At 36.3% G+C, this 19,460-nt stretch overlaps 1 protein-coding gene across 5 annotated transcripts; it reads right to left on the reverse strand.

The window, feature by feature from the left end:
• Positions 1–2,249: 2,249 nt before the first annotated feature.
• Positions 2,250–18,991, reverse strand: LOC149245142 (U-box domain-containing protein 6-like). 5 transcript variants are annotated; one of them, XM_089457675.1, is made up of 7 exons: positions 18,838–18,984; positions 18,573–18,626; positions 7,686–7,768; positions 6,754–6,939; positions 6,375–6,482; positions 3,670–4,910; positions 2,250–3,563 (listed from the first exon to the last, which is right to left on the reverse strand). In XM_089457675.1, the coding sequence occupies exons 3-7, from the start codon at positions 7,731–7,733 to the stop codon at positions 2,774–2,776; spliced, it is 2,373 nt and encodes a 790-aa protein (XP_089313801.1). In that variant the 5' UTR covers positions 7,734–7,768; positions 18,573–18,626; positions 18,838–18,984; the 3' UTR covers positions 2,250–2,773. The 5 variants fall into 5 exon arrangements, with proteins under 5 accessions (XP_089313801.1, XP_089313802.1, XP_089313799.1 ...); XM_089457676.1 differs by having other exon boundaries at positions 7,686–7,773; XM_089457673.1 differs by having other exon boundaries at positions 18,573–18,991.
• Between the last annotated feature and the right edge of the window lie 469 nt (positions 18,992–19,460).

Consider the following 19,460-nt stretch of genomic DNA (forward strand, 5'->3'; position numbering starts at 1 on the left):
TAACATTTGGCAGCTTATATCAAAACACGCAAGGTATTAGGCATCATTAACATTTGGCAGCTTATATCAAAACATGCAAGGTATTAGGCATCATTAACATTTGGCAGCTTATATCAAAACACGCAAGGTATTACGCATCATGCAAGTACAAAAAGTCCATTGACCCATGTGTAGATGATATGACCCTGATTGCAGCCGCTGATGGCTGTCCCCACTGCTGATTTGACAAATGAGTTATGATAGGTTTTCCCGCTGTAGAAAAAAAAATGGTATGACCCTGATGGGGATATATGTGGGGTTAAATGTATATGTAATAGTGGACAATTCCTCGTTTAAGGACACCCGGCATACTTGTAACATTGGGCAGCTTAAATTTCAAAATAGGCATCATCTATTGACCTTATGTGTAGATGGTATGACCCCTGATGGGAATATATATGGGGTTAAATGTATAAGTAATAGTGGGTTGGCTAAGGGCTCCTATTTATATGGCTTGGAAGAGCGATGTGGTTGTTGCTTCACCAATCACATCTATTTTCCTAGAGAATCATCCTTAACTGAGTAAATTTAATCAAAAGTTCATAACAGAACGTTTCATGACCCTTGTTTTATTCACCATCTTCAATTGAAATTGATCAGGCCGTGATTAAACCTATACTGCTTAACTCCAAAAATTCCAACCATTTTTCAGAAAGATTCAACCACTTAAAGCAATTCCTCATTCAAGGACACACGGCATACTATTAACATTTAGCAGCTTAAATTTCAAAACTTGCAAGGTCATAGGCATCATGAAAGTGCAAAAATTCCATTGACCTTATGTGTCAATGGTATGAGCCTGATGAGAATATATGTGGGGTTAAATAGTTGGTTGGCCAGGGACTCCTATTTAGATGGCTTGGAAGAGCGATGTGATTGTTGCTTCACCAATCACATCTATTTTCCCAGAAAATCATTCTTAACTGAGTAGTTTAATCAAAAGTTCATAACAGAACGTTTCGTGACCCTTGTTTTATTCACCATCTTCAATTGATATGGATCGGGCCATGATTAAACTTATACTGCCTAACTACACAAGTTCCAACAATTTTTCAGAAAGAATCAACCACCACACTTGTAACATTTGGCAGCTTGAATTTCAAAACATGCAAGGTCATGGGCATCATGCAAGTACAAAAATTCAATTGACCTTATATGTAAATGGTATGACCCTGATGAGGATATATGAGGGGTTCAATGCATAAGTAATAGTGCGTTGGCCCACTACAATGTATTGATACACATTTAACCCCATAAATACCCGCATTAAGACTATACCAATGGATGTGGAAAGGTTTGTCGCAAATCCTTCCATCAATCAATAGCCTCATGAGCTGCTATTTTAATCAGGTGTTGGGTTTGTAGCAGATAACCTTATACATTTAACCCCGTATTATACCCCATTAATGTCATAACAAAGATGTGTAGAGGTTCATAGCCAATCCTTCTATCATTCCATGACATCAAGAGCTGCTTTGTAATCCCATGTTGAGTTTGTAGCAGATACAGGGATGATTGGTTTATGGCAACTGATGTGCTTCCCTAATCTATCTTCCTACCATTTGGTACATCAATCTCCTTGACCAAATACTTGATAAAGCTACTATTCACATCCTTAACGTACAGCAAATAGTGCAGTGTAAGAAAAGAGAGTTTATATGCATTGCATTCAATAAAATTTGCAGCTTTCCAGAGTCTTCAGGGATTATTATAGGTACCAACATGAATAAGTTACTAATACTGCCACTACTTTGTGATTGATTGAACCCTGCAAATAATGTTTGAAACTAAATAGATGTCATATGGTTTCCGACCAGCAAAACAACTTTGTTTCACCATTATCCATAAATCATTCCCATTTTACTTACCTGTTCGTTTTCCTTCTTTGGAGTATAATACATAACACAGAAGCACATTTTCTTCATTTCTTTTATCCATGTTTGTTTAGCCATGACAGTTTTCCTCTCCATTTGGATTGTTCACTCAGTACACAATTCTGGGTTGAAATTGTTCGCTTGGGGAGTGCATGCTGTGTGTCTTCATGATTGAATAAAACAACTGCTAACATAATAATAAAGGTGCACAAGCATAATTTTAAATAAATAAACCGTTGCTTACCTAACTTTTTGGATCTTGGTCTATAGAATTAAAACAGTTGCTTCAAGCAACAAGGAAACAACCAGGACTGCAATACAGCTTAACAGTGCATATGAACCACCATAAGGAAATTTAATTTCATCCGTATCTAAAATTAACAAGGAATCAAGAAACATGCAAACTGACTCAAAACCAGAACTTTGTGCATAACCTGAAGGAATGGTCCTGCACAATTGCCCTGAAACAATTGAAAGAATGATACATGACAATGTACGAAATCTGAACCACAAAGAAAATCTGAGTACTAAACAGACCAAAGTAGGTGAATATATAGCGTCCTGCTAATGTCACTATTATGCTCTCCTCTCTTTCTGTGCTTCATTGAGGAAAAAAGCACGCCTTATTTATCACATAAATCTTAATTTCTTATCAACATTTACCCTCTCAAACATTTGTACACTCATCCTAAACCAGTAAGCTACAAGATGATCTGAAATCCTACTTTATTTACATGAAACAGAGGAGCTTCCATACATGTATGACAAAAAGTGAAAATTTGGAAAACCCTACAAGGAAAATACCCTATTGAAAAGAAGTTCAAACTTAACTTTGAAGGAAGCTTCTTCATCCTAGAATGTCATGATTTTCCAATGCATGTAGAGAACAAGAAGCTGAGTTTTGACAAGAAGTTTTTCTTTCCAGCACTCTTCTTAGAAGTTTGTATAAGTAATTTCCTTGTTTTGATAGAGGAGCTTTCTTCATTAAATGATGTCATTGTGCTATATACAATCTTAGGAGAAGACTTCCATGAATAATCCTTGAACCGCTGCTCTCTGAAATGCTCTAGTAATTTCAGCGCTTTATCTCTCCCATCTGGGCTTCCATCAACAGAAATATGAACTAAAGATGGGATCACACCTTCTCTTAATACCAATTGACTGTGCTCAAAACTATTTGTACACAACAATAAAAGAATGTTCGCTGCTTGCTCTTGTTCTTCAGAGGTGCCTGTGTCAAGCAGTTCTGCCATGGCCAGAACACAGCCTTCCGTTCCAGCAATTACTGCTCTGCCCTCTTCAGTACCAGCCAGGTTATTCAAAATTGAGATGCATTTACCTCTAAGTTCACTAACACCAAAAAGACCAACCAGCTCAGATACAGATGCCACAGATAACATATTGGACCACTTCCAAAAGATTGTCAACAGATTGTAGAGAATATTTAGGGCATCATGCCTACAATGCTCATATCTTGATTCGAGGAGTTCCAAAAGAAGAGGAATTACCCCAGAAGAAACAAAGCTAGCTTTGTTGTCATCCAAGCTGGATAATGTTAGCAAAACTGCTACTGCTATTTCTGTTATTTCAGAATGAATCAGATCCAACAAAATGGGCAGTGCTCCTGCAGATACGATCAATATCTTGTTCCTGTAGCCAATTTTAAGAAAATACATGAGAAGAAAAAACAGATAATGACCACATATAACTTCATACATATAAAAACCGTTCTCACTAGTAAACAATCATTCTCTACCTGTCAACTTTGGCAACATTCAAAAGTGCCAGAGCTCCAATCTTTTGTGCCTTGTTATCAGAGGCATCAATTGCCGAACGCAAAAAACTCACAATAGGAGGGATAAGTCCACTAGCAACAATGTTACAGCAAGCCTTGTCATCATCCTCTGACAGACACTTGACCTCCTCAACTGCTCTTGATTGTGATTCTAGTGGTGGTGTTGTCAGGCTTGTGAGAAGCCTTTCATACTTTGAACAATCATCTTCATCTGTATTCTCAGACTTGATCATATCACAAGGCCGGGAGACACTAGTATCAGACATTTTACTTGATTCCTCATTCTCCTGCAGAAATATGGAATCACAGTGATAATTAACACCCAAATGGCCAGTTGTTATATCATCATCATCTTCCTTGAGAACGCGTGCATCTTGGTTGTCTTCCAATGGGCTCATTTTGATCTCTTTCACAGAGTCATCATGTTGATATGTGATGTCAACAGAGTCTGATGGGTCTAATCTCAAAGGAGATGTAGGAAGAGGTCGAGTAATTGGATCTGGAACCTTGACTCCATGCTTTTCACACCAACTGACAATCAGACCTTTGATACAGTAGTTAGGAGTAATGGAAAGATGTGACAATTTTTGCTGAGATTTTGGGCATGTATCGTGGTTCTCACTGAACCACTTCTCTATACACGCTCGTTCATATGTTTGGCCAGATGCAATGACAACAGGATCAGACATTAGCTGCAAGGAAATTGGACATCTATATTCCTCAGGAGGTACTGGTGCACCCCCTGAACTGCTATTGGTTTCTTTAGCAGCTAAGTTAAATGACCAATGTCTGGATCCATACTGGTCATCTTTCCTTTCCACACTTAATTCACTTGCAATTTCTCTACCTGATTCCAAACATGGATCTGAATTCCGAGAACCATTATCTAGAGAAATATAGCTGACCTTGGCATACTTTCTTAGAATATTTAGGAGGTAAGCAACAATAGAAACCTTCTTCTGATCTCCCTCAGCCTGGGCTTTATTAAGCAGCTTCTTTAGAGCTCTTCTCTCTGTTAACACAGCTTTTGGAGATATTATGCCTAACCTATTAGCTACCTGATGGAAAACCTCTAGTTGTGATGTATCATCCCAACTGCCAGAACTATGCTGCAGCAGTGCAATAATATCAATACCAATTTCCATCTCCGATGGTTCTAATGCAAATGTCATCTCTTCAAGCTCTTCAACAATTTCAGCTATCTGCATTTAAGATTTGACACCCTTCAGTGAAATTTAGTCACGATTACCAATATCTAAAAACTGTGCTTTCACAAACATGCCTTATTTGTGCATTTTACAACGGAAAGCATAAACAAATGAAAATAAAAATAAGGAAAAAACATAACGTCAAGATAATAGGTTTCCCAAGTGATGACACTATCATACTGAACAAAAAATGTCAAGTATGGACATGCTTTGATTTCAGAATAATAATAACAGAGTTTAAATCATAAAATTAAATACAGTTTTTCAATCTGGCCATGGTAAAAGCAATACAGCAATATGAGTGATCTCTTCCCTTTGTTTCTTTCCTGTTTGAACAAAAACATTTAGAAAGCAATAACAGCACCACAGTTTTAAGAACAATAATTATCACAAATGTTCTAGAACAAATCTCCCTCTCTGGTAGACAGCTACCTCTTGACATAATAATGTCATATGCCTTTTATCTAAGTTCAGACAATAGACCATGAGAGTTTTTTACATTATCTTAGAGACATTTTCTATGACCTCTATGTCAATGCTTTGCTCTATCATGATTTTATCAAGAGAACATGACCAGCTAGACACGTTAAAAATACTCTTTTAGAGTAAATGGAATTCTATAGTCTATACTACAGGCATTCAAAAATTATATAAAATTATAAATATCATATGGCAGTCTAAGTAGCACTTTTGTAGGACAGTCACAATTTATGGGTGCTAAACATATGACCAACAATGGAGAAATCTCAGACTTGTTGGACATATGAATAACACTTCTGTATTAACACTGCAATTTTAGAAGCAAACGCCTAAGACTATCTCACATGCTTCAGAATCTCACAGGAAAAAATCTGACTTACTGAAACAGAGTACATTGAATAGATTATTTCCTCTTGGGGTCAAAATTAAATACACTTTTATTGAACCAGGAAGATCCCTTCGAAATGGGATCAAGTAGGCATATAAGCATACAAGATGCAAAGCTTGAAGATGCTTTGAGTGCCATGCATAAAAAGAGTAATACATCAGAATTGCACAAGTTTCAAAAAATGTCAAAGTATTATTCTTAAATTATGCAAAGTGCAGTTTAACATAAAAATTATAAAAGCCAATTTAATATGCAACTTTTACATGGTGGATGTTTTCATAGAGTCTGTTTAAGTATTCACAGGCGTACATATGGCAAAAATGTTGAGCAAGATGTTATTAAACATTAACGTTGGTAAAATTTAACCCACGAGTAATGTTCGTTACTAAAGGAAGCCTCATGGAGTTTCATCCATAGATTACCCACTGTCCAAAAAAATTCAGAGTCATTATGACCTAAATCAAGTTTAATTTGTGATATTACAAATTACTTTCATTTTATTTGTTGTAAGTAATGTGCACCATCAGCCAAATTCATATTCATAGATTACACTCTGCATTTCTACATACAATCATGCTTGATTTACACACCTGCTTGGCTAGGTTTCGCGGCACCATGGATTGAAGATGGCTTAGATTTTGAGCAAGTGAACCTTTTATCCTTGTAAATTTTGCCAGGATTGAGTCCCCGGTAACAGCCTGAGAAAGCATGCACCTCAATATCAAAATGAAGCATAAATCTGAAAACAATCCAAGATTCCAAAGCATCTGCACATTCTAGAATTTAAAGAATTATTCTGAGAAACAATAATGTATAAGCCACCTTTCTAAATTCATTTTATCAGATGTAGTACAATCCCTTTTCCACAATCTTAGTTTTATTTTCCTAATATTAGAATGCAACATTATTTTCTCTCAAGACTATCAATTTATCCCCCTTTGTATTTGATTGGAAGGAGAAAGAACATACCAAGTATAGTTTGCTACATTCGGCACAGTACTGAAGAAGGGCTGTTGCCTTATCAAGTGCAAGGTGCAGAGCACACAAGGACTGTATGCCTGGCATGCATCTTGGCTGCACTGCCTCTAAAGATGGAAATATTTTAACAATCTTATAGGCAAGTCTACCAAGTTTCATACACAATCCTCCATGTAGCTGCATATGTACCAATAAGTACAAAAAATGTCAGACTTTTTGGTCTTTCCGATGCTCCTTTCTCAATCTCTTGTAGCTATCCATAAAAGTTCGACCAGAAAGATCATAAAATATTCTATCCATTTCATATTAGCATCCATACATGCAAAGTTCCTTGTGACAGAATAGCACTTAAATTGATAATAGCAGATCATGTACATTGATGCACCTACTTCATAACACAAAAAATGTTAAATGATATTGGAATACTGCAGATAAAACATAACAAATAAAATATCCCCGCTACCTATCTCCCTTGGTATGAAGAACATATATAGTCAGAACAATTGAAAATTCATATGTGCGTCTGTGCAGGTATGACAGGCAGGTTCATGTAGCAATGAAAGAAAGTTTTAAAAGAAAATGAACAAGTAATATTCTGAAATACAAAACCAAAGCACAGGATACCAAGGGCACTAGGAAAAGAAAGAAAAAATGCATGTCCAGTAGAACAAGACTAAATCTAGAATCTGTAACTGATTTAAAAAAAATGTTTCCAAGTTACTTGTCACTTTAATCTCCAACAAACTACACTAGAACACTGCAAATGTACCACAAAAAGTACATCCACACTACAGCATAACTGTATTTAAATATAAGCTTAAAAGCAAAGTCTAAAAGACATTTTTTTGGTCCCACTAGAATTCTTACAACTTATTGCAAACAACTGTGATATCTTTTGCAATTCAACTAGAAAAAAGACATACCTTTGCATCATTAGCTGCTAACAAGACTTGCTCAACAGAAGCGCCCATGGTCCTTGTCCAATATGAAATGTGGCATTAGAATACTGCACTTTAACAGGCATGCAATACAATGTAAGAAATCTCTGTACAAAGCATAAAATAATACAACATGAGATAACTCTCTCTCTTTCTCACATTTTTACATAGTAAGGTCTTGGATGTTAGTTATTCAACACTAATCTTCAGTATACTTTATAGCAAGAATTATGATTCAAGAAATTTTACAGTGATTGGTATAAAGAAAAAGGGATTAGGAAAGTGAATAGGGATGTGTAGGCCCAAGAATGATGCCAAGTTCTAGCTGACAGAAGGAGTGGAAGTGGGAGAGATATATAATTATGTGATGTGTAATAAAGTTTATATAATGGTCAAATAGAGTTGGAACAAAATTGAGCAAAGAAGAAAAGGCCTCAAGTGGGAGCCAAACTGTAGCTAGGGAAGAATAGGCCGCAGGGAGAGAGCCAAGTTAATTCATAATGTCTTGAGTGATTAAATTTTGATTTAGACTAAATTTCTCATTGCATAATTCAACCCATTCTAATCGACAAACTATTTATGATGAAATTGCACTAAATAAGTTTTGTTTGGCTATGTGATAAATGTAACTTCTTTCAGTTTCCTGTTCATTCCATGAACCTTGCGGTATTATCTTCTTTGGCTTAAATTAGTATAAAGGAGATTTTTTATTCTACATCTTAAAATTTTAGAAACTGAAGTTTACCTTAGGTAAAGAACTTCATTGAAATGGCTAGATCTAAGAAAAGAATTCAAAAAATGTGACAGACTCTACACCAACAATGGGTGCTCGACAATCCGAATTTTTGTGGGTGACCAAATTTTGAAGTTAGATCTCTTCCAGGACAGACAGGGTAGCAAAAAAGTTCATCAATATGCATACACTGTAGCATTAGAGGAATTGCTAAAGAATGTGTTGTGTTTAAATTGTCAAGAAATGCCAGCAAGCATTCTATATATTGAAGCAGAAACTTGTCAAAGCTCGTAGTCAAAGTCATTCCATGTCCATGCTTGGCACTATTCTCCCTCAACAAACGAGGGAAACATAGACCACCCAAGTTTTTATTCAATTCAAAAACCAAAATATGCTGAAAGGAAATTTTTAAATGCAAAAATGAAAGGATTTGGCTATGGTGTTTGCTCTACAGAAATTCTCAAAATAAGTTTTTTGTTGATTGATACACTCAATATCAAGTCACTCACACTAACATACAAGCTTCTACAAGCCTCACGCAATTTCTCTATTATCATCAGCAGTAGCCCATCCATATAATTGCACACAAATTGGTGAACTATGAAGTGTTATGACCCTAACGGAGGTATATATAGGGTTAAATGTCAATGTAGTCGGTCAGCCTGATAGTTGGCTCACATATGCAATGGTGAAAACATGTATATATATGAGTCAGTACAGTCATTATTGCACACATTGACTTGTGATTTGACTATATGGATGTATTTGGATTATTTGGGATTTATCCTCCTAATGTACAAGGTGTAATTGTTTAACTCATAATTGTTATCACACTGGGTGTTGTACTCCAGGCCTATATTTAGTAGATGTTGTCTGTACACATATTATTGTGCTAGTTTAAGCATTGGGTTCATAGTATTTGGTATCAGAGCAAACAATTGTTAGAATGGGCACCTCCAAGCATCACATAGCATGGTTTTATCTCTAGTTTGGCTAGAGAAATCCAAATTAAGTCGAACTTGAAATTTTGGAAGGAAAACATCTGTTACTATATCTGGTCCAAATTTCAGCAGCAGGGGCATGGGAATAGCAGTGTCAGTCTGTACAAGTTGGTGATTCTTTTAATCTTAAAAACTGGATGAAATTAGTAAGGTTCACTAAAAAGGCATATTTTGAGATTACAAGGCCTAATCGAAGTGAGACCAGTGAAATTGAAAGAAGATGTAATAAAGTGTTACAAGGCCAAAAATCACAATTGTGGGTGTGAAATTTGAAGATTTATCATCCATATAACCGCACTCTCCATAGTAAGGGGTGCATATAGCAAAAATAGCACCAAGTGCAATCCATCTCTCAACCAAAAATATAACAGCAAAGAGGTTCGAGATGGCCTCTAGAGTCCCAAAAAAAATATGCTGCAATACATACCTACATATCAACAAAATCATGCCTATACTGGGATCCTCGTCATCAATATCGCCCTCTAGGCATTAAAATAAGATAGAAAAAGCTTAACATGTCAAATCGAGATATTGTTTGAATGTAGGTACATTTTTACTAGGGTCATGACAGAGGATTTCAACAATCAATGCCACCAACATTGAGGCACAGTAGAAGGCTCAGTGCTCTTCATTAAAGGCTAGTTCCAAACCCTCATACATGACAGAATCCAATGAAAACATTGCAATCCCCCACAATCTTGAAATCCCAAAAATTGTCAATTCTGTTGAATTTTGAATGGGATTAAAATTCTACTTTCTTCATATGAAATCCAATAAGGTTGGAATCACACTCAAAGATCTTGAAACAATTAATGGTAATTTCATTTTCATCCTTTTACTTTAAGAATTTAACATTACCATTGATTACATAGCATTAGTAGAGCCTTATGGTTGAATATTAAGTTGCCCCACTCATAAATTATTGTTTTTTTAAATATTTGCATTCCAAGGGTCATTGATTACATTGTATCAGTAGAGCCTTATGGTTGAATATTAAGTTGCCCCACTCATAAATTATTGTTTTTTTTAAATATTTGCATTTCAAGGGTCATTGATTACATTGTACAAAACCAGTCGGTTACATACAGAACCAATTGGTTTCGTACAAAACCAATCGGTTACATACAGAACCAATTGGTTTCGTACAAAACCAATCGGTTCCATACAAAACCAGCCAATTCTATACAGAAGCTAGTGGGTTCAGTACCAAACCAGCCTTTTCCGGTTCTATGCCATCGATTTAACTAGTTAGGGCCCGAAAATTGTTGAAAAGTGTAACTAGGTTCGGCCTTCATAATGACGTGTAATTGTGATTTTATGTAATTGATGTAAAGAAGAAAAATAGAATTATTTTTGTAATGCTTGTGACATGGGTTTCATGAGTAGGGAATTTTACTTTTAGTAATGGCTCCCATTGTGAGCCCTTAGGATTGGTCATAAAGTCAAAGATAGTCAATGTCATGTATGAAGGACGCTTCTTGGGCATGTTATATTTGTATATGAGTCAATGAAAATGTAAAATAGCCCACCAAGACCAAGCTCAAGCATCTACTTCAAGTCATCCTTATATAAAATGATGAATTTGCTCCAATAGACATGTCGACTCACCCACTATTCAAATCAGCATATTATGGAGGCTCCAACAACTATTAATAGGGCAGCTCAGCCTCATTTCAAAGCAAGAAATTTCAATCATCAAGAAGTCTGCAATAGGAAGTGTGAAGTTCATCAAGGAGGCCTATAACCAAGCGAAGGAAGGGAGACGATAAACCAAGGTCTTTTATAATCTGTTTTGGGGCTATCTCTTGCCACACGTGCGAAGAAAGGAGGCTGCATCTGTTGCAAAAGAAACCAAGAAGAACCGAGGTCTACAAGATCACTTGTGAAGTCAATTCAGCAAGCTGAGTTGGAGAAGATAGCTATTCAGTCCAAGCGAAGAAGGTTAAGGGATTGGATCACCATATATATCTCTCATGAGTGTTGCAACTAGGGTTTCCAAGGAGGCTGAAATAAGGATCAGATCTGAAGCAGAAGGAAGGTGAAGTTGAAGAGTAGCCGAGAAGGAAGAAGGAACATAAGTTTGACTATTGTTGACTAAGGCAAGAAGGATCTCATCAAGGAAGCTTTGTATCTTGGTCTTGGAGTGGCAAATAGGTCAAGGGTCTTGGTCTTGGTATTCGTCAATTGAAGTCTCTATAAGAAGAAGAATTTGTTCGGGTTTTCCTCTCAAGTGAGAGAGGTTTTGGCCCTGCCTAGTAACCTATATTTTGTGTCTCTTGTCTCTTTATGGTTTATGCATTGATAGTTGTTTGATGAAGAATAACACTATAATAACATAACTAAAAGATGATCCTAATCTAGGAAGTAAAAAGCATTCACAAGCAATTATCAATAGAGGAAAAATCACTTAATCTCCATGCCCTAGATTTCTCAACAAAAATGACTAGACTAGTTGTCCAGTCTAGTCTTGATAACATTGTTCTAGCTAAGAATAGGCTCCTCCCAAGCAATGCTTGCATGATCCACCTACAAGTGTGAGAATTCAAAGCATTCAAAAATGATCTAGCACTCCATGTCAAAACTACAATAGATATGTTACAAACGCTCTCGCTTCCTCCTCGACAAGTGCATTTCAAATTGCCACAACAGAGACAATTTCCAACCAAATTTCTATATCTATAACAAATTCCTGCAATTTATTGTGTAACGTTCGAGATGTTAAAAACGTAGGTCACTTGAAAAACTTCCAATATGCAAGCATCTTATCCAAGCTTCCAACAAAATGTTCCTTTCCCTTGAGGTAAACTATATCACTTTCATATATAGTCTTCCATGGGCATAAACAATATCTTTGAAAGCTACAAACCTTCCTCTTGGTGCCTTAGTTTTTCACGTGTCAACTTTTCCTAGCAAGGAATCACCTATGGGGAATTGTATACCTCCAAATACAAGCAAAAGCATAGCATTGCATGCACTAATCTCTAAATGATTTTGTTCGTTCAAAAACATGATACTATCTATTATTGTTATTTGGCCCACACTAGTAGACAAGAACTACTAATACCCAGGTTTGCTAATGGAATTGCATTTCACTTGGGCTTCAATGAAATATATGGCACTTGTACATAAATAAAAGAGGGGAAACTTCTCAGATGGGTTTATCTTAGGTGGTTCAGAGGAATGATTGTCATCCTTCCCACCCAGATTCAATTCCCGCAAGTGACATTTGAGCTCATAACAAGTATATTATTGTAATTTGTAATGGCTTGAGCCTCATCATTGATGGGCTTTGTGTCCTAAACACTCTAGGGTTTACCCTAGGTCCCATCCTCAATATGAGGGGAAGTGTTTGGGGGTTCTACCCAGGAATGTAACCTAGAAAATAAATAAATATAAGAGATAATACTTCTCTTGTTTCGTATATGCAGTTTATATAATGAATAGCATATCTAAGCTCTGATACAATACAAAATGTGAGAACGACCTAAAAGCCACATAACAAATGTTGAAAACAAATGATGATACCCTAGAGATTCCTCACACACATTGTAGATTCCTATTTCCTAGAAAAATGTCAATGGCAAACTAACCATGAATTTTGAAACAAAATTGAGAAATAACTATGATTTGACTCTACGAGGTGGCAAGGGGGGGGGGGGGGGGGGTTCACTTTCAATCCCTAACTAAATCATGAATTAAGTTTTGAATGGGGCCTAGCAAGAGTTATTTACAATCAAGCTGAGGAACATACCTTATAGCGAGGGTTAAAACTTCTTAATTCAAGGCACATAAGTGAACTAATCATCATTGGGAATTCAGCTCTAATTATCAAATACATGTTTACTTACCTCATTAGATGGCATTTTAGCAAGAAGGCTCATTTGATGAATCCAACAAGAGGTTAGACACTTTGAGTCAATAGAGTATTCCCACATCCTAAGAGAAAGAAATCAAGAAGTCTATCACATGGCCAAAGAAGCTACTCATCTGGAGTTGTAGAACATTGGTGGCAAAGGGGGGGCTCACCACCACCCCAATTCCTTAATCAATTTGGTTGGATGACTTATCCAAAGTTTTGCATGCCAATTCCTCCCCATGGCAATTGTCATTCCAAATTTATTTTGGTTTGGAAGTCGAGGTCCATTATAATTCTAGTACCATTGCACAGTTCATCTGATATGAGGGAGCAGGTTTATCAACTGTGTTATTGGATCCACGAGGTCTTGACGCTAGATTCATGGATCCACATTTTGGAAATGCATACGGATCCACCCATATCTGCTTAGGATTTACCACGTAAACAGATCCTTCAAACTCAAAAACAGATCCTGTGCTATTGAAATAGATCAATGACAGCTAGTTCTCACGTGTTGAATCCCAATAAAATAACATTAGAGTTTTCGGTTTTTTCTTTATTTTTTAAATGATAATTGCCACCTATTTGAAACCCTAAAAAGCAAATATTCTATTTAGACTTAGATCACTTATTAGTAATTTGTAGGTTGTATAGTTGTATAAGTTATTAATTACCTATAGGTTGTATGACGCATGATAATGCAAATAGGAAAGGTATGACACAACAAAATTTTAATTTACATAATGCTCCGAAGAAAGCTTTAAGACAATACATAGATAATTATATATATTGTACAAAGGATGGTTGTGTCATAAATAATTTAATTAGATCAATTCCATCCAACTCTAGGTGAACAGTCCTTTTAGAACAGTATGATACATAGACTATAGCATGTTCTCAAACAATGTACAATATTCATTTACCATTGTAACTAGATGGGAATTTTTAGATTTTAAGGCAAATGTCAAGGAAGATGATAGGTTGATCAAGATGTAGGGTTGAAATATTCAATTGATAAGCATGTAGAGCCATTTTTGGACATGTAGTTAGACCTATTCTACATCATCATATCAATAGAGTGATCATTGATGAGACACACAATTTTGTATTTACAGTTATCCTTTTTGTATAAAGCATGGTGCATCATGATTTCAATCTTTAGATTTATGAATTATCTAATGATTTTAGTTCTAATGTGTTGATTGGAGTAGAGAAGAAGTGCTATGCTTGTATAAGCGCTAAGACTAAAAAAAGAACACAGAAGACTGCCAATTTAACAGAATATTAATTTATTTAGCTATTTCCTAAAGTTAGACTTAGGAAAAAGTAAAGTCCCTAAGTTAACTTATGATTTAATCTCAGCCATTGATCACGATTTAATCTCAGTCGTTGAGAAAGAGATTATGGTTGAGGTTGAGATTATAAGAGGAGATAGAACGAGTTGATGGAAAGTCAGTTGAGCACAAGCATGTGTGAGAGCGTAGTGAAGGAAGAGCTAAGAGTTTAGTAATTCACAAAGGTTCAGCTTGCAGGAGAGATTCAGATCAAGTAAAGGCCACACTGCCTTAGCCCTGAGATCAGTTGCACAGCTCCAGTTCGCATATGTGCACTAGAGGAGAGAATTTGCACTCGTACATGCGAGCAGACATGCAAATTCGCACAGCCTTTTGGTAGATAGAGGAGGCAGTGACCAGATCGATTGATCAGTTGTATTTCTGTGATAAAAGGGAAGTTTCTCCCTTGTAATTTTCAGAAGAAAATCATTTGCTGCAGAAGAATAATAAAACACACAGAGTTGCAGGTTTTCCCCATAGTTGGGGTTTCCTGGGTATGTCTTGTGTTCTATGGTTTGATATGTTTGTCTTCTGATTTATTTTCTGCTGTGCATGTTAAGTTAGAAAACTCAGTATATTTGTGACTTAAGTTCCAGAATATCAGTTATTAACTTATTTGTGTTTCTAGGTTTTTATACTTAGAAGACTGCAAATCAGTTTACTGGGTTTTAAGGAAATTTAACATGGTGTTGTCATTCATGAATGGCTTGATTTTTAACTTTGAATATGTTCTTTAAAATTAAAAAAATTATTTTTGTATTTTGAATATGTGGTGTTTTCCCTCCCGTATTCAATCCTGGCTTTTCAAAAATCTGGTAGATCTGTATCCAGATCCAGATCCGTATCCATTTCCGTTTCTTGGTAACTTAGTTTATCACTGTGGTTTTAATTCATCCCCAAGTGAAAATTGATCAATGAAGACTGATCCAGATGTTCAGCTCACCGGCATTTCTTTGGGTACTCAAGTCTTGGCCCCCTGAAGGAGTGCAGTCTAGTTGATCGTCCAGCAATTTCTTTGCAGGAATTCTCAGTCAACAGTTAAGGTAATTCTGAATTTGTTATCCTGGGTTTGTCTACCGTGCAATTTTGTCTGTGTATGTCACTCTGTTTCATAGCCCATGTCTAGTCAATAACTGGAGTTGCATGGTAAGTCTGTTAACAGTGGAATGGAATTATTGTCTTAATACTCCAATCAAATTCCGTCTCTTTATGTTCTCCAGCTGCAATTTGGAAGTGAAAGGGTGGGTTTAAGTGTTGCTAGTGGAATTTTGCATTAGTGTTTGGAATTGCGGGATTCTTTGGAGGTTACGTTGTATAATGGATCGCGTGGCGAACCATCTTTCAGCTAGGATGATGTCCTCTTTATGAAATTGATAACATCCATTGCACGGTTTGTTATCAAGAATCCCTTATTGGGGATTGTAGGACTTCCATATTTTCTGCTACAAGGAAAATCCATACCCAGGAGGAAAATCACAATAATGAAATGGCAGTTATAATGGAAATACACAGTAAAAGAGGCAACTAGAGAATTTGGAAGCCGAATGCAGTGCTCTGTGTCATCAGATATCAAGTTTGGCCAGGGAGCATCATTCAGCTCCCTCTATATTCAGAAAGTCAATTAGGTCAGATGCTGAGGAGAACCTTGAGGAGACTTTTTACCAGATGCCTAACAGGTATATATAGATGGCATGGACCAGGGACCCCAGCCTTCTGCTCTGGAACAAGAGGAAGCTTGCAGCAAACATGTTTTTAAATAGAATTCAGATTTCTCATGTTTCTCAGAGTTTTTTTTTTCCTACACGTACTTTTAAGGATTTATGTGAGTAAAATTTATTGGATGTCATCTGCAAAGGATGGTAATATCTTTATCACAATTATCATGCAAGACTTTGGACTCTTTCTCAGAAGGAAAAAAAACGTAAAAAAGTCCTTTTGTATCATTATGTTGTCCGGTGAGGCTTAAGCAGCTTTATGATACAAAAGTTAACAGTTCTTGTCAAAAAAAATTAAAAGTGTGATTTGACTCTATAACACGATATTTTTCAACAGATAATTTCATCTCTGACCATAATTATTAAAATGACAGGTGATTGAAAAGGCAGGTCCGGAACTGAGAACAGGAAGCTTGTATGCACTATGGTTTGTTTGGCATCTAAACTTAAATTTTCATATATTTTGGATCAACAACTATTACTTTAGTTGAATACAGTTGTTTGGGAGAACACTACAATGTACTCAACCGAGTTTCCAATTAGCTGGTTGAAATAAACCTCACTTAAGAAAGAAAACCAGTTGTAGGAGACCCCATTCAATCTGAATTTCAATTATTCACTATAGAAGACTGTTATTGGCTGCAATCCAAATGCATCATTGTATTCACCTTTTAAGTGGTTATCTTGATAATCAATCTGACATGTCCATAGAAAACGTCAGAAGTATTCATTGTGTCTTCAGTATTGCCTAGAATTTCCCCAACTAGCAGGTGCCTATTTTGCTCCCTTATAAACAAAATGCTCATAATAATAAATATTAAGAACAATGATTTACCTCAGGCAGCTTCTTTATCATCCATGGCTTTTCAGGCTACCTTCATTTTGTTTCCTTAGCTCAAGGATCCTGATTCCCTCATTACTATTCTTCCTAGAATTTTCATCCTGCCACTTCATTACCATTATTGTCGGTTGCCCACAACCTTGGTCTCAACATTACAGTCATAAACATTGAGATTTCCTAAAAAAATTCACCATCTTCTTGCCACACATCTAGGTATGCAGGATGAGATAAAGAAAGCCATTGAGCAAATTCCGCAAAAGAGTGCACGTACCAAGTCAGAGATGTACTTCACAACTCATTTCTACCCTAATGAATGTTCAAAAGAACAAAAGCTTTTTAACAGAATTCACAAAAGATATTAAGTACCAAGTCAAAAAAAGAAATTTTTCCATGAACTTACAACTCTTTCTGTAGTCCAATAAACGTTCTAGGAACGAATGTCACCGAAAACATCCCTAAAGCAATATCTACGAAACAGTGAGCCACAGAACCTCAGAAATTAATATAATTTCTTGACAGTTCATCCTCCAAAATTTTGAGAATAATAAGAAATAATTCAGGCTGAACTCATACAGTACCTCACATTGAATTGGTAACCAAAATCTGGATTTGAATCCCACTGCTCACTGGTTTAAACGACTAGGGCATAACCATTGTTCTTAAAGAGGATTATAAAGCAACCATTTCAACAGTGCGATTAGTTTTTGATCTCTGTATAGACCTCATGGAATTGAATTAGGTTGTGAATCTCAATTTAACGCGTTGTTATGCGAGAACAGTGGCCAACTTTGACTTCATTGTCCAGGACCAATAATACGGTTCCATGCATCGTACCTTTTCTCCATTTCTTGAATCTCCTAAGCAATGAGCTCTTAATACTACAAATCTAATGACATAGATTGTATATCCATGACCCAAGGCCAATACGAACCGAAAAACACACAAGAGATGGGTTTGGCCTAATTGCAAATAGAACTCGGTCTCTACTACATCCCTGAGATCGGTTTGGCCTAATTGCATAACTAACTCGTTCTCTACAGCATCAATATTTGGTACACAGTGCTGACAAAAATTGACAATGAAATCTCCTAAATTAGCAACGATTCAAGAAAACCCTTTAACCTAAGATGGAATCATAAAATAGGCGTTGCTTCCTCTCAATTAAACAATAAGCAAACCAGCCAGAACATGGATTAGCCCATTAATCAAATCTAGTTTCTACTTTTACCCATTAGCTAATCAAGTTTAGAAATACACAAAACACGAGCTCCTTCTCATGGCATCACATATAGAAAATGCTAAGAATATTTTCTCCCGTGATTCCTCCAATCCCAAAGGGGAAAACATAAAGAAAATGACAAAAGCTGATTAGAATGGAACAATGAATGATACCTGATGGCCTGATAAGATCAAATTTCGCCTGCTGGGTCTCCCTCCAACCACGGCCTGATAAAAATTTTGAAAAATAACAAATTTATTCGCGGTACCAGCTGCTTCTGTCAATCCAAAAACGTACTCAAAAGACCATTCACAATGACTTTTCTCAATATAGATCCCTTTGCATCCCATAAGCTGTAAATGTCCCGAGCTTTTCAATAAATGGGCTGATTTCAATCCCTTTCGAAAGCCTCTGTGAACTGAAACTTAGCGAACTTACAATCATGGGTCCCGTGGAATTTCTATCCGAAGCCGAAACATGATCAACATGAATCCAAATATTGACAAATGCATGCATTGGGGACTTCACGGATATTCAACGACATCCTCGCAAAGGTAAAAAAAATTAATGATTCTTGGGGAGTTTATGGCGATTATTTGAGTTTCTGCAATAATGTGATTCGCAGAGGACGATTCGAAAAGTAAGAGGGAGAGAGAACATGTCCACGTCACACACGTCACGGCGGTTTTCAGCGCGTTGAGAACATTTTCCAGGGAGTTTCCAGCAGTGCGTGGTTTCTCCTCTGTCGACATCTCTCGCCGAAGTAAAATATTATTTTATTCTTGATTAATTTATTATCTCTAGAAAGGCTTGATACTTTTTCGACTATGTATTTTTAGGGTTTGGTGCAGAATGATATGAAAAAGTAATCGATTAATTAATGGTGGTGAGAGAAAGCGGGGATGTCTTCTGATGGTCGAGCAAATCTCTGGTCGCATTTTAACGGAAAAGATTCTCGGCGCTCTGTAAATTTTGAATGAACGTAATATAATTTTATTTTATAATTGTACAGATAAATAGGAAAAAATTGATTAACTTTACCATGATTTTAATATATAAAT

Source organism: Pinus tabuliformis, chromosome 7 (assembly GCF_031772625.1).
Source record: "Pinus tabuliformis cultivar Carrire ecotype Pingquan chromosome 7, CPIR1, whole genome shotgun sequence".
NCBI lineage: Eukaryota > Viridiplantae > Streptophyta > Pinopsida > Pinales > Pinaceae > Pinus > Pinus tabuliformis.